The sequence below is a fragment of the Triturus cristatus genome, chromosome 8 (assembly GCF_964204655.1).
Source record: "Triturus cristatus chromosome 8, aTriCri1.1, whole genome shotgun sequence".
Lineage (NCBI taxonomy): Eukaryota > Metazoa > Chordata > Amphibia > Caudata > Salamandridae > Triturus > Triturus cristatus.
In genome coordinates this window covers 403,598,472-403,614,479 of record NC_140591.1, presented here as the reverse complement: position 1 = coordinate 403,614,479, position 16,008 = coordinate 403,598,472, and the positions used below count along the sequence as shown (strand labels likewise).

The window sequence follows — 16,008 nt, the reverse complement described above, 5'->3', positions numbered from 1 at the left end:
ACCTCAGACAATGGATCGACGACTGCGCCAACACCCTCGCCCCGATCAAGAAACCCTCCAACAGACACACCAGCAAGAAAGCCAGCTGGTTCACTGAAGACCTCCAGGCCTCCAAGCAAACCTGCCGAAAGCTAAAGAAGAAATGGCACCGTGAACAGACACCAGACAGCTACGCAGCCCACAAGAACGCCACCCGCAGACACCATCACCTCATCAGATCCGCCAAAAGTGCCTCCTTCAAAGACCGCCTAGACAACAACGCACACAACAGCACAGAGCTCTTCAACATCTTGAAGGAACTCTCAAACCCCAGCTCCAACACCAACGACATCCCACCTTCGCAGGACCTGGGCGACTCCCTTGCCACCTTCTTCCATTGCAAGATCGCAGACATCCACAACAGCTTCAACACCATGACCGTCCCAACAACCAGTGAGACCTCCGTCCCCATGGCCACCATCCGCACCGACCCCCATGCTCTCCTGGACCAACATAAACGACAACGACACCATCAAAATCATGAACATCATCCACTCCGGATCTCCGTCAGACCCATGCCCCCACCACATCTTCAACAAAGCCAGCGCCACCATCGCACCCCACTTCCGGGAAGCCATCAACATCTCCTTCGAGACAGCGACCTTCCCAGAGAGCTGGAAGCACGCCGAGATCAACGCCTTACTCAAAAAATGCAAGGCTGACCCCAAGGACCTCAAGAACTTCCGGCCCATCTCCCTGCTCCCGTTCCCGGCGAAGATCATCGAGAAGACCGTCAACAGACAACTGACCCGCTACCTCGAGGAGAACAGCATCCTGGACCCGTCCCAGTCTGGGTTCCGCAGCAACCACAGCACCGAAACTGCCCTCATCGCCGCCACCAATGACATCAGGGCCCTGCTGGACAACAGAGAAACCACGGCCCTTATCCTCCTGGACCTGTCAGCGGCCTTCGACACCGTCTGCCACTGCACCCTACGCACACGTCTCCACGACGCTGGGATCCGAGACAAGGCTCTGGACTGGACCACCTCCTTCCTCTCCGGCAGAACCCAGAGCATCCGCCTCCCCCCTTTCCTCTCCAAAGCCATCAAGATCATCTGCGGCGTACCCCAGGGCTCATTCCTCAGCCTGACAATGTTCAACATCTACATAGCACCGCTCGCCCACGTCGCCCGACTGCACGACCTCAACATCATCTCCTAAACCAACGACACCCAGCTGATCCTCTCCCTCCCCAAGGACCCCCTCACAATCAAAACCAACCTCCATGAAGGAATGAAAGCCGTCGCCGAGTGGATGAAGAACAGCCGACTGAACTCAGAGAAGACGGAAGTCCTCATCCTCGGATCCACCCCCTCGGCCTGGGACGACTCCTGGTGGCCGACCACACTGGGAACAGCTCCAACACCCACCGACCACGCACGCAATCTAGGATTCATCCTCGACTCTACTCTCTCCATGACAAAGCAGGTCAACGCCGTCTCGTCCTCCTGCTTCAACACCCTCTGCAGGATCTACAGGTGGACCCCCACCGAAAGAAGAAGAACGGTCACCCAGGCCCTCATCAGCAGCAGGTTGGACTACGGAAACGCCCTCTACGCAGGAGCCTCGGCCAAACTCCTGAAACAACTTCAACGCATCCAAAACGCCTCTGCACGCCTGATCCTCGACATCCCTCGCTGCAGCCACATCACACTCCACCTGAGAGACCTGCACTGGCTCCCCGTCAACAAGATGATCACCTTCAAGCTCCTCACCTATGGTAGCGCCACCTGGTGTATTTCATGCAGTACGGCCCCAGAAATGTTCTGCCAAATGCAATGTATCTCCGTCACATAAACAAAGGCAATAAAAACCCGCATTTAAGGGTGCCCGCGATGCACTTGAGCGATGCGCTTAATGAGGAAGAGATAGGAAGCCAGATGGCAGCTGCGCGCGTGCACGCGTGCGTAACAGCAAGCCTTAGGCCACAAGCAAAAGCTTGTGGTCGCATTTCTAAAACCCCCACTCACTAAATGCCTCGCCAGACAAGCGCATGCGCTGGCTCAGGCAAGACCTAAAAATTGGCTTCCATGACACTATCATGAAATGGTTCACATTTTCCTGCTCTACAGTCTTAAGCACATCCAGATCAATGTCTCCAGAGCAGAATACATTCAGGGACTTGCAGTGTGTCTCAAGATCCCATTCTGTAACTTGTCATCTTCAACCTTTACATAGAAACACCAATAGGAAAAAGAGACTCAGCTCTACCTATAAGGCTTAACCAACAGTGACATCAGTTACATGAATGATTCCTAATTTCCCTAAAACAGTCCCTGTTGAGAGACAAGGGTCCTGCCACTTTGGAAGACACCCCAAATAAGTTGTTTCTGGGATTGTTTTCAGTAAAGCAAAAGGAAGTAGTGCAACAGATGGCTGTTTCACTGCAGGCAGTTTCTTTAATTTTGGAGTACAAGTTATCACAAGTCTCTGGCTGATAACCTCTTAAAAATGTCTTACTAACACCAACTCCTCAAACGAAAACTAGACTTTGAGGAGACAAGAGGGACAAGAAGAAGATCCCTGCTTACTGTCTTCCTGAAGGAGGACAGAGGCCTACAAAATTCCTGCTCCATTGCAATACATCGCTGATGTGTCATGTTTATTAGATATGTCTCTTTTCCAAGAATTGGTTTCTGAATTCTGGTTATTTCTTGATTTTAATATTGTTTTGGTGCTTACCGCACATTCATCTGGGGGGAAAAGCCTACTGCTTGTGCCACTGCTGACCCCAGGTTTTCTGATTGGAACTGTGTTTTGACCTAGCTAGATACTAGACCACCAATTGTTTGGGACGTTTCACCCAAATTAATAATGTACACTGTCACACGGTTTGGTAATAACTTCATACAAAGCTATGTTTTGTTTACAGACACCTCCTACTATCACAAGAAATAAACTGTCCACTTCATATGTTATTTCCAATTGTCCATACCGCCAGTGGAATTAGGACATTGGACAAGCTGGGTTTCAGACAGGCCTTGCATTTTTACAGGAAACGGGCAAGGGGCCAAGTCCACTGTTTTCGATTGCTGTACAACATGTCATTGGAAGGCGAGTGCCAATAGGAGGCTGGTAAAAGTTGTTTCCATTTTCAGAGGGTTGGGCTGGTATTTTGCAGTGACATAACCAGTCATTGAGCGTACATGAGCATCTGCTAAAAGAGATTAAGCAGCAACTATAGTCTTTAACAAACCGATCCAAATCATAGAGACATGCAAACCTTCATCTTGGGATAAAACTTATATAAGCATCAAACACTACTTAATTGATTGTAACACCATTGCTTTTCAGTGATTCATTATAGCAGCATTTTAAAACCATTTCCATTAAATATACCAATCACATTTGACTCAATATCCAGCATCAAATGTGGTAGCATTGCTGCAGTACTTCTTCAAGATGGAAGAGGTCAGTGCACTATGCTAATAGAATGGATATTACACTTATGTATAATTGTGCAACCACAGTCCCCCTTTCTAACTGGTTGCCACCAGAACCACCATATTTGCTTTAAAAAATCTCTAAATCCAACTCTCTACAGCACATAAAATAATTAGTAAAAGAGCAAATTAGGGACAGCAGTTGTAATCATTGTGTGAGATCACTTTATGGTCAAATGATTCTAAGGCTGAAAAGGAAAACCATGTTAATGTTTTAGTCTCGGCTTTCTTCCTGACATAAGTAGGGTGGCGAAAGCAAGCAGGAATGTAAAGCATGGGGATTTGTAAATACTATTAAAAGTATTTTTCTTTGTCTTGCTGGGTTTCCCGAACTATTGAACCTCCTTTAACAAAACCCCTATATATTTTATCCCTTTCTGTAGGAAGTGGAGTTGTTTAATCAGACCTTGACATTTGATCATGGCCAGAAATTTCAGGAAACAAACTGGGGGAAAGTGTGTGAAGATCTCAGAGACAAAGCTTTAATGGAAATTGGTTGCCATGACACAGGTAGTTACATACCAGAAATGCACTTATTTATAATAACCCTGTTACGTTAATTCCTACTGTCAGACTGTGTAAACCAATGTTAAGATGATATGGCACCAAATGGAACCTGGATCCGCCAGTATCACATTAATGGTGAAATATAATTTAACTAATCAGCATGCACACAAGTTCTCTTGAATCATTCCAATTAAAGTTAATGTTACTGTGTCATGGAGGTGGTTGGATGTATGTTACATGTATTAAGCTTATTAAAATTCAGACAGTTACACATATACCTTTTCCACCTATTGATGGCAATATTCCTTGTGTAATCTCATTTCATAGCATACATTCCCTTCTTTTGATGTGTAAATGATATTTTTGGCCAATGTCCATATGAAGCACCATTCACAAGTACTCGTTATTATGGAGAGATTTCCTCTGCAATCCCCAAGTACCCTTTCCCAACGCCTTGAGGAAAATGTGTGAAGGAAGCCTACATGCACACTTACTCCTTCTGCAAACTGTGCTTCTATTCCTTTTCAGCTACACATCAAGATACTTGTCCTGTTAAAGGCATATCCTCAGGGTTGTGCCGCTGCTCAGAGGGGTCCACCTCTCAACAGCCCCAAGTCTGGATTATTGTAATAGCGCAGACATTTGGGATGGTCAAGCGGGGAAAGGAAAGGTTGGGAACTGCAGGGAGGGAGATCTGTGAATGGAGGGAGAGAGACTTGTAATATTCTTGTATTCATGACAGTAACTATCAAAACCAGCAAGTGAGGTTAGAGACACATTTTAACTACCTGTAAAAGAAAATAATCAACCCAGTAACAGGGGAGGTGAGAGGGTGTATTCAAGTTTCCAATACGGATGCTGCAAAGGGGGGGAACAAAATCGAGATTATAAACAAACACCTCCTTCCGTGGAAAAGGCCTGTATACTAAAGAGATAATATGAAACACTTTGACCGACACCCCTACCCTCATTAACGGGTCGGGATGAACCACAAAGGACAGGAGCATCAGGCTTCCAATCACCCACTACTGACCCCCTTGTTAAATGAACAAAAGAATTGCCACTGCTTAATAAATCTGTTCTTAGTGTAGCTCCATGAGAAACAAAACAGTAGAGTACCATGAACAGATCAGGATGAATAGGCTCCGAGGCGGTAACTACCAACACATCCAATAATGAGCCCCTTTTCAAATATCCATTTAAGACAGTATTCCTAGACTCCCATCCTTGTGACTACCAATATCACTAATGCAGCAGTATAATGAGAGTTCCTTCACTCCCTTTATATCCAGGAACGTTTTTATATTAATTCCTGACATTTTGATAACCACCTCCCTCCGCATGAACCAATAGTATCGGTCTCACCAACGGAGGAGGTAAAGTGGAGCAGTAATTTACAGAACAGTAAATCTCCTCCGCATGAGTCGCCAACGGAGGAGATGAATAAACACATCCACACTCTCTTCTATGGGAGAGAGGGATTGTTTAGAAGCTTCAGCTTCTGAGCTAGTACCGTGGTTACTTTACTGTGTGTGGGGGAGGACCATAGTATTTGACTTTCCTTTTCGCTTAGAGTGCTACCTCGCTGTGACTCCCAGTAAGTTTGTGCTTTCACGTTGAGTCTTAAAGTGTTTGGGTTTCGAACAAAAGCGAGCAAGTTCTCTCTCTCCCTCTATGCTCCTATACACTTACCGCAGCTCAGGCCCGTTTCTCTCTCCTTCACACCAGTAACCCCTTACTAGAATAGAGGGGAAGGGCAAACTATAAACAAACAGAGGGAAGCGGAAGATACCGTAGATTGTAGAATTCACAGACTTTGTGCATGTTGTATGTTTCTGTATGACTGATTGTTTAGTTTTGTGTGTTTCTGTTTTGTTTTTTATATGACAAAAATCTCAATACAAATCTTATTGAAATTTTAAAAAAAAGAAGCTTCAGCTTCTCATGCCTTGTGCCCGATAACTTCTCCCCCGCAGGAGTCCTCCATACAGCTGGTCTCGCCAACGGGGGAGGAGAGCTAGGTTAGGCACAAAAGTATGGCAAACAAAGGGAGGTCTGGTTGAAGATGGAACATCCTTATTGAATCAAAGAGTTGGTGCTACCAGCACCCCTAACAGACTGTGACTTCCGAAGAAGAATCCTCTTGCCAGTAGTATTGAATAATCGGCAGCCCAGTAAAATGTCTTTCCGGCTATATCCGGGTTTCCTGACGGCACACACAATGCAGCGTGCTACATCAGGAGCCCGAGGCATGCTGGGAAATTGAGTTTCCGAATCACAAGGGTAACTCACTTCTCGTCCGACTCACGCTGCACAGCCTGTCAGTGTTCGCGAGAATGATGTGACCTGACAGTACTGCAGTTGAAAGCAGCAAGATTACACGCCTCCGGACTGATTTGCAGTCTTTTAGAGCCATGCACCATAAATATGCTTACACCCACATTACATGACCTAAACACTAAATAAACTCCTTCTGCTCACATCCCTAATATGTTTATTTCAGTCTAGAGTTTTGCATAGTAATTGCTATCCAACTAGCTTGTCCAGATCTCGAGACTTTATAGTGATTATAGGTAGCTGCATTCTGCTGTCTTATAGTATTCTGTTTCTGCGGGGCCATGTTTGTAGAAGACAGCTGCACTAATTTAGAGTATTTTAGGCATGTATGTTTCCCTAGCCCATGGATACTTTAATCTGTTATACTGTATTACACTTTCCAGTAACTTTAAACAGTATAGCCTGGTCTCGCCATGTGGACACAAATCTGATTTTGCCTCCCTTAATATAGGGCTCACTATATTATATATCTATTATTTCCTGTTTTAAAAAAAAGTAAGACTCCTGGGTCAATAAATCCATGACCCTGGAGTATTTACAGTATTATTTCAAAGCACTTTGAGCTGGGACTCTGTTCTCGGTGCTCTTCAGCTCGAGTAGAAGGCCCTCTTGTAGTTGTTTATATGATTGCATATTGTGGGCTAAAAATAATTAAAAGAAAGACTCAAAGACATGTTGGCTTAAATGTAATTGTTTTATTTATGAAATTTACAGACAATACAAAATGAAACAAATGGAAACAAATTTCACAGACCAAAAAGCAAACAAAAGCGCAGATCACATATGTTATGAGCATTTTAGCATCAGATTATAAGATTATAAGGAGGTAATGGGCACAGTGGGGTATAATCCACTAGAGACAGTAAAACATCTCACTGCAGGCTGAGTCATAGCAACTGCACAAACAAGCAGGCATCTATTCATGTAAAAAAAATGTCAACCCTTCTGTAATAATTGAAATGTAAATACGTGCAACATGCAAATCTTATTGGTCCTGTTCCGCAGTTTCTGCCTGGTGTGATACTTGGTATTGTGCAAATAGACCCCAATAGCTGAATGGTCGGGTAGATGGTGGAAGCAGTTCATTGTAAATGTCAGTTTGTGTGTTGCAATGCACCATATCTCTTTCCCACTCAGTTACTGTAGGCCCCTGCATCCACCTCTTAGCCAGTCTACGCTTAGCCAAAAGTAGGGACATGGTATAGCGTATAGTTTAGAGACTAATTTAATAGTAGATTGTGAACGGAGTAAGATGGACAGTGGAGGGATCTCCATGGGCTCGGCTAGCTCATCTCCCAGTACTGCCCGGATAGCGTGTTTAGTTCGAAAGAATTGAAATTGCGTTAATGCAGAGGGTATCACCCTATCAGCCACTACTTCATTCCAGGATACCAATATACCGTCTTTAAAGAGATCATCCATCTCAAACAAACCCAAACTCTGCAACGCTCGAAGCGTGCCCCGCTCTGAGCTAAGAGCATACCAATGACACCACTCGATTCGCATGCGAGGTGAGTACAATTGTGCTCCAGCAAACATCCCTAGAAGAACGTGCAAAGCATGCACACAGAGTTCACCGAATCAATAACCCCGCAGCGTCTAATCGGCGCTTTAGTCAAGAACCAAGGTAATGGTTTTGGTGCGGCAGCTACTTTTTCAATGTGGAGGTGAGGAAGTGCCTGTGGGCCGTGAATCCAACGATGAGCGTGCGAAGCCTGCGCAACCCGGTAATAAAGTTCTAGATCTGGTGTGCCCAAGCCTCCCGCGGTACATGATAACATAGGAGTGATTAGCGTGACCCGAGGCGTTTTACCCGCCCAGGCAAGCTTGGACATCAGCATGCGTAACTCCTTAAACATATGGCGAGGAACTACTATAGGAATATTTACGAAAAGAAAGAGAAAACGGGGCACCACTACCATCTTCATCAATGAGACCCTCCCCACCAGTGAGAGTGGTAGACGAATCCAGCGATCAACATTATCACTCAACTTGGCCATTGCTCTTCGGTAAAGAGCACGGATCACTAGATCCGCATCCGAATGGACCTGAATGCCTGGTACCGAACCGGGTCAGAAGTCCACTGTAGAGGGAAATCCAGCTGTGTGGGAGACGTGCTGGGCGTCAGCAGGAAAATTAAGGATTTTTCCCAATTAATTTTCAATCCCGATAGACCAACAAAGCGCAGTACCTCACGCACAACAGGGGGTAGATGAAGTTCTGGGTTTCTAATATACAATAGCATATCGTCCGCATAGGCAGATACTATTAAATTATAGTCAGGAAAGCGAAGACCCCTATGGCCCTGGTATTCCCGCAGCGCTCTCAACAAGGGATCACCAGCTAAAGCATATAATAACGGGGACAGAGAGCATCCCTGTTGAGTGCCCCGCAAAATCAGAATGGGATCAGACTCCACATCGCCAGCACGGACCCCAGCAACCGGAGAATTATAGAGTACCGTTACCAACTGCAAGAAAACATCGCTGACTCCTATGCGACGCGGCACAGCGTAGAGAAGACCATTCAATGGAACCAAAGGCCTTCTCAACGTCTAAGAAGACGGCTGCAACCTGGACCTCCGGTCGTATATGTTGGAGGGGCCCAAACACCGTTAGGAGGTTATGCAAGAGCGTGCGACCTGGAATAAACCCAGCCTGTTCAGGGCCTATCAACTGAGGCAGAAGTGGGGATAGCCGTTTAGCTAGAATTTCGTCAAAGATTTTTGTGTCTACGTTAAGTAGGAACAGTGGGCGATAAGAGGAGCATTTTTGGGGGTCCTTGTCCGCTTTCAATAAAGTGACAGTCAGGGCCTCCCGCATGGTTGGCGTATGATTCCGTCCGCCCCCATCTCCTGAAACAAGGTGGCCAAATGAGGAATCAATAGCTTGCTAAAGGCTTTGTAAAATGCCACCATGAGCCCATCTTGTCCAGGAGCACTGCCTTCCCTCATGGAATTCAGCGCTAAACGTATTTCTGCGAGTTCTATAGGGCGCATCAAAAACTCCTGGTGCCAGTTGTGCAACCAGGGTAGTTCAATGTTCTCCAGATATTGCAATATATCCGCATCGCTAGGAGAAACTTTAGAGCTATATAACTCTTGATAGTAATTCTGGAACTGTTGTGCGATATCTGTCGGATCTGTCCAAATTGAGCCCTCTGCGTCCGACAAACTGGTCACGCCACTGGACTCAAACCTACGCCTAGCCATCGCCGCAAGAACAGAGCCTGGCCGGTCTGCCTCGCCATAAAATCTAGCTGTGGCATATCTGCCTATATGCTTGAGTTCGCTGTCTGCTTCTGAGTCGAATTAATCTATCGTGGATTGTAGGAGCTCCAGCAATTGGGAGGTGGACCCTGTGCCATCTCCACCTCCAAGGTAGCTATCCGGGCTTCTAATAATGCTAGCCTATCTCTGATGGGGCGAAGGACTCCCGCGTGTTTACTGATAGCAATGCCCCTAATGTAGGCCTTGAATGATTCCCAAATCGTGGCGAAAGATTCTACCATGCCAACATTAATCGCAAAGTACTCCGATATTGCTTCATTCAGTTCCGATTTGAATACCGAGTCTAGCTGGGAATAAGGCGGGAACTGCCATAAGAAGGAAGGGGGTCCTCATGGGGGGATCGAAAGAGACAATAGTATAGGTGAATGATCGGAAAACGTCAGAGTTAGCACTGTGCATTCCTGTACCCTGGGCATCAATGCTTGGAAAATGAACCAGTAGTCTATGCGTGTGTGTATGTCATGCTGCGCCGAATAATGTGTAAAACCCCCCTTCACACTGGAGGAGCTCTCCACACGTCAACCACCTGCAGTTGTACAGAGATATCAACAACAACTCAGGCAGCCGCCGAAGGGGTTCTCATCGGTCGCTTAGAGCGATCAAGCATCGGGTCTAGAACACAATTGAAGTCCCCACCCCATACCACCAGCAGAGGAGAATGGGTCTTGATAGCCTGAAAGAGGGATTGGAAAAACTGCAGATCATCATAATTAGGAGTTTACTACAAGCAGATCCGTAGTCTTATAGCAGCGTGTTATGACATATCGACCAGAAGGGTCCATCTTGTAGCAGTCTATGTTGAGCTTCACCTTAGTTTTAACCGAAGTCAGGACACCCCTAGCGTGGGATGTAAAGCCAGCAGCATGGAAAGCAACCAGCAGACGGCTATCCGTCAACAGTTTGCAGCTCGGGTGCAGGTGCGTCTCTTGCAATAAAGCTATGTCAACCTCTTTCCTTTTCAAATAGGCCAGTATTTTGCGCACATTTGTGGTCGTTAAGACCGCTGACATTCCATGTCAGGAGACTCAATCGCTTCCTATGAGTCATACTGTTTTGGAAGCAGTGTATAGAGTGAGCCAGTGTCTGCGCCGTACCCACCCCCCAATGGCCTAACACCCACCTCCCTCCAGTAGTGAAAACAACAACATGTGACCTGCGAAAGAAAGTTGTCATATAAAGAAGAAATTAGTCCCCACAGTACCACCCCACACCCATGCCATGCATACCCCAACTGTGTATGAACGAATAATGACCCACCCCATTGAAAAAAAGACATATGAACATCATACCATAAAAATCCACATACAGCAAACCCCAATACCGCAGTAACAACAGCGGGTAACGCTTTGGGGAGGATGTTAGCCAGCCATCTCAAACTACTATCGCCTCCACCACACCACCATAAAACATACAGAAAAGCTTCACTTAGAAGGTAAATAACTCTGAGGAGACCCAAATCAAGTTACCATTCTGCTATTATCCCTCAATCCAGGCTTTCCTACTTAAACGAGGGCACTGCAATTGTAAAATAACCATCATTAGTCATAAAGTCTCCTCTATAGAACTGGGGTAACAGGGTAGCCCATATTGATCAGCGGTGAGCAAATCATAAATGCAGAATCAACATGCCCATCGTCCATTAAACCCCACACAGTCATTCTCATCAAGATTGTTCGGCGAGGCCTCGCCTCCAGCATTATCTTCACGTTCCTTCCTGCGCTTACTAGCCGTCTCCCAGGATTTGAGAGCTTTTTGTAGTGATTGCGGATCTAAGAAAATTCGAGGTTTTCCATCAAATAGAACTTTTAACCGCGCAGGATACAACATAGCGTACTCAATTTTCTGATCACGCAGCTAGCGCTTCAAATGAACAAATTGCCTCCTGGCTTCCTGCACTTTGATGGTGAAGTACGGGAAGAGGGACAGGGAGGATCCCTCATATTGCAAGGTGCCCAGTTCCCTCGCCCTGCGCAATGCAGCGTCTCTGTCCCTATAACTAAGCAGTTTAGCGATGATGGGCCGAGGGGGAGCGCCGGGCTGAGGTCTGGGACCCAGTGAGCGATGCGCTCTCTCCACCATGAACATAGGGGAGAAGACATCAGCACCCAACAGCGACTTGAGAAGATTTTCAACAAATAGTTCCATAGGGCCTGTCGCTGTAGATTATGGTAGGCCAGTGCTGCGGGGATTGCACCGCCTCGATCGTGCTTCCAAATCTTCTGCCCTTTCCTGTAGTGCCACCAGTATCTTCTTGACCTGTCGCTGGAAGCTGTTGGTTTCAGACTGGGCCTCCACCGTTTCTGTGATGTGATGTGATGCCATATCTAGGCGCTCCGCGTGTTTATCGACACTCTCGGCCATTCTGTCCATCCTGTAGGCCAAAGTGTCGATTTTGGCATCAATCACCGTCAGACCCCGCTGCATGGATGCCATAATCTGTGAAATATCCCCCACCGGGTCCTCCGTGAGGTGATCCGGCTTGACTGTCACAGATTCAGCCGTAACCTCGCATCTCCTCGACTTACGCTGCTCGAAGCTGATCTTTAGCTGCGACTTGTCTGATTTGCCCATGGTAGTGCGTCCGCTGTTCCAACTGCCCCGGTGTGCTTATGGCAAGCTCCGTGCACCTCCACGTGTTGGGCCAACAAAGTGTGTCCGATGAGGCCACCTTCGGATAATAGTGTGCTAGAAGATCGAGGGGGAGGGGGGAGGATTGCTGATAGTTCTCAACCGTGTGAGAGTCCCCTGGAGTATCCGCACCCCTAGTCCATAGATGTTTTATCGCCGATATCGATGCGCGCTGTAGGCGGTGCCCCCAGGCCACAACGACTGCGTTAGCCCCCGGTAGATGATAGCGAGGCCTCAGCACCAGCCGCAGTGGGGTTATCGCTGGTCACTTAGGCAGAGCAGTGTGGTGGAACCTCAGGGCCTAGTAGGCAGTGGCGTGAGGCAATTTTGCCCAGGATCTACGCGGCCGCAGCGGGGCAGCGCGAGTGAGTCCGTCGCACAACGTATGCCCAACAGGCCCGCAGCCCGCAGATTCCGGTGGAGCCCGGCTCACCTCTCGATTCGCGTCACCTTTGATCGCTTCCGTAGTCCACCACGGAGCCGCCGCACTCTGCAAGGGACCGCAGCCTGAGCCGGCACACACTCCACGCCTGTCTCGATCCTGCAAGTGATCGGCTCACTCAGGGCTCCACAGTTTGCGCGTCGGCCCCGCTTCAAGGCCGCGTGCCGATCTGAGTGAGGCGGGACGGGTCTTCAGCCACGTCGACACTAGGCAGGATCAAAGCACATCAATAGAGTCAGTGGACGACTGGCATCACCAGAGCAGGCTTTCCACTTCCCTGTGTGCTGTAGGAAGCTGCAAATTCATGACGGATTGGGTCGGTGGATGGCGGAGCTCGTTCACAGCGCAGCCATCTTGCAGCCAGGCAAGCTCTGCCCCCAACATGTCTGAGTTTTTCTTTTAACATTTTTAAGCTCTCCAAATGCAATAATAAAAACAATGTTAAAAGAAAGACTCTCAGACATGTTTTTCGTTATTAACACTTTATTAAACATTTTTATAATAACTATTATTAAACATTGTATTGTGTGAATTAGTGAAATATAGATTTGATAAAGCGAATTGGACCACTTTTTATGTTTTGCTGTTATAGGGCATGCGTGGCATGGGATTGGCTGCTTGCGAGGGTTAGCCGCCTGCTGGGTACTGGGCGTAGGGCCTGGCTGTACACAGCCTTTGTGGGTTGGCTTTAGGTATGGTAATAACATTAATTTACGTTAAACATTTTTAGAAATTAGTGGTCACTATACTTGCGCTCTCACCATGCACTTGTAATTTTTATATATATATAAAATTATATATACACACTGAAGAAAACACACACACATATATATATATTAAATAAATGAGCACACCTTTTTTATTATCAGTAAATTGTCAGATAAGATATGATGGGTTAGTAAGTAAATAAACCCTACTAATAAATCCCAATTTAGCACTTTACGACTTTCGCCCATTCAGGGCTCAATTGTGGCAAACAGGGGTATTAGCAATCTCCTTATATAAGGAATGAATTGATTATAAAGTTATACTAATAATACAGCTAAACGATTGTGAAATATATGAAATTAGGTTCATATTAATTAGCATGTATTAATATTTATTGCTCTTCCCCTCTTTGTAAAAACTGATGTTTTATTATATTTTCTTTTATGCACTTTATTATTCACTTTTTAGCAGTATAGCATTGTAATGCTTCTTTACAAACATCATCTAAGATCATAGTGACTTGCTATGTTGAAATACTGCTTTTTGTTACATGGGAAACTGACATCGAAAAAGCCGCAATGCGAAACGCGTCTGTCAGTGCAGGGGGGTCTGCACAATATATATATATATATATATTCACTGAAAAAACCATAGGTTTCACACATGTTATAGTTAGCGGAAATTTTACTGATAAAAAACCAATGAAATTCCCCCGTTATAGTTAGTGCAGGCAACTATAACTCACGCGACCGCAATCTTCTGCTGATGACATATGTGTCTTTATGAAAAAAAAATATTTGTAATATATGTATAGCTAAAAATGTATGGAAGAAGACATGGGCAAATAAGTGTCTAAATACAGTATTAGCATCAGCAGAGGATTGCGGTCGCGTGAGTTATAGTTGCCTGCACTAACTATAACGGGGGAATTTCATTGGTTTTTTATCAGTAAAATTCCCGCTAACTATAACATGTGTGAAACCTATGGTTTTTTCAGTGAATTTGCAAGGTTTTTTAAATGCTAATTCCTAACTATAACGTGTGTGAAACCTATGGTTTTTTCAGTGAATTTGTACGGTTTTTTAAATGCTAAGTTACTTTACGCCATTCGTGGCGTGCGCGTCCACTTAACGCAGTTCGTTCCGTGCGCGCACGGTGCGCTTCGCGCACCGTGCGCGCACAGTGAGCACGCGGTGCGCTTCGCGCACCGCGCGCCCACTTTACGCAGTTAGTGCCGTGCACGCACGGTGGGCACGCGGTGCGATGACAAAGCAAGAAAGCACGTCAACAAATCTGTTTCTGCTTTCCTCCGTGACTATGGTATGGGTGCCATTTACCACAACAACTTGCGTTATGACATGCAAGACATTTATAGAGGAGATGGTGTGCACTTCAATGATGAAGGGAACAGAGTCTTCCTCTTGAACCTTAGACTCTGCATCGGTACTTACTTGTAGGTACCACTAAAAAATCATTTCATAAACACAACGGCTCTTTTTAGAGCCCCCTAATATCTAAACACTTAAATCTGATTTTCATTTTTTTTTTTTTTTTTTTCTACCGTACGCTTACCGTAAGCTTACCGTACGCGTACCCCGTGATTTTTTTTAAAATCAATAAATGTTTTCTTTGTACTTTACAGTCCTTCTTTGACCCCCTCACAAATGTAAGGGGGTCTGTAACTCTCCTCATTGCCCCCTTTTCTTGTTTTCACTCTTTTTTTTCTGAGTGAAATACACAAAATGGCGGCCGCCGCTTCCTGGTTTCGGCCGATTCGAATGTTTACTAAGATCTAAGAGCCAATCAGAATCGCGCTCGCGCACGCCACCGTACGCTTACGGTAAGCGTACGGTAAGCGTACCGTAAGCGGGCTCAGATATATATATTGATTTAAAGGCTATTTTCTCAGAATCTACTGAACAGATTTACACCAAACCTACAAAAGGCACTTCCTTGACCTAGGGACTACCTCTCTGCCAAATTTCGAGTAATTCTGTTCAGCCGTTCGGGCTGTAGCTCGTTCTAAAGGTCCTATGGAAAAATGCATGGGGAAAACGCGTTTTGGGACCCCCCTTTTATCTCAGCCCCCGCTTGACGGATCCCCCCGAGACTTTCAGGGTAGGAGCGGAGCGTAGCGCCCCACCTATTTTGAGAAATTCACGAGGATTCATCGACCGGCGCCAAAGTTATTCAAAATAGAATGTTGAGGTTTTCCTATGGAAAAGGGGTCCTAACTATAACTACCTACTGGCGACCGCCAGTAGGTAATATATATATATATATATATATATATATATATATATATATATATATATATATATATATATATATATATATATATATATATATATATATATATATATATATATATATATATATATATATATATAGCGTAATAGGCTGGATGAGCAGACCGGACAATATCTCAGTCCACACACAGTTAATTAAGGAAGGTGCATACGTAGCCGAAGATGTTTATTTACAAAACAAACTCCGACATAAACAAGAGCTTTAACCTTTTGACCGCGGCGCGAATTCCGCTGCGGTGCGGGCAAAATAATGAATGGGCGTGGTTCGGATGGCCCCCGGCTGTCCTCCGCACATGCCCACGG

At 45.8% G+C, this 16,008-nt stretch overlaps 1 protein-coding gene across 1 annotated transcript in view; it reads left to right on the top strand.

Moving 5' to 3' along the window:
- The window catches only part of LOC146802199 (serine/threonine-protein kinase Nek5-like), a 383,120-nt gene that overhangs the window by 317,676 nt on the left and 49,436 nt on the right, over positions 1-16,008 (top strand). Inside the window, exon 19 of the mRNA XM_085621788.1 lies at positions 3,869-3,995. Within this exon, the coding sequence (XP_085477914.1) occupies positions 3,869-3,995 (127 nt within the window). The remainder of the gene's footprint in view (positions 1-3,868; positions 3,996-16,008) is intronic.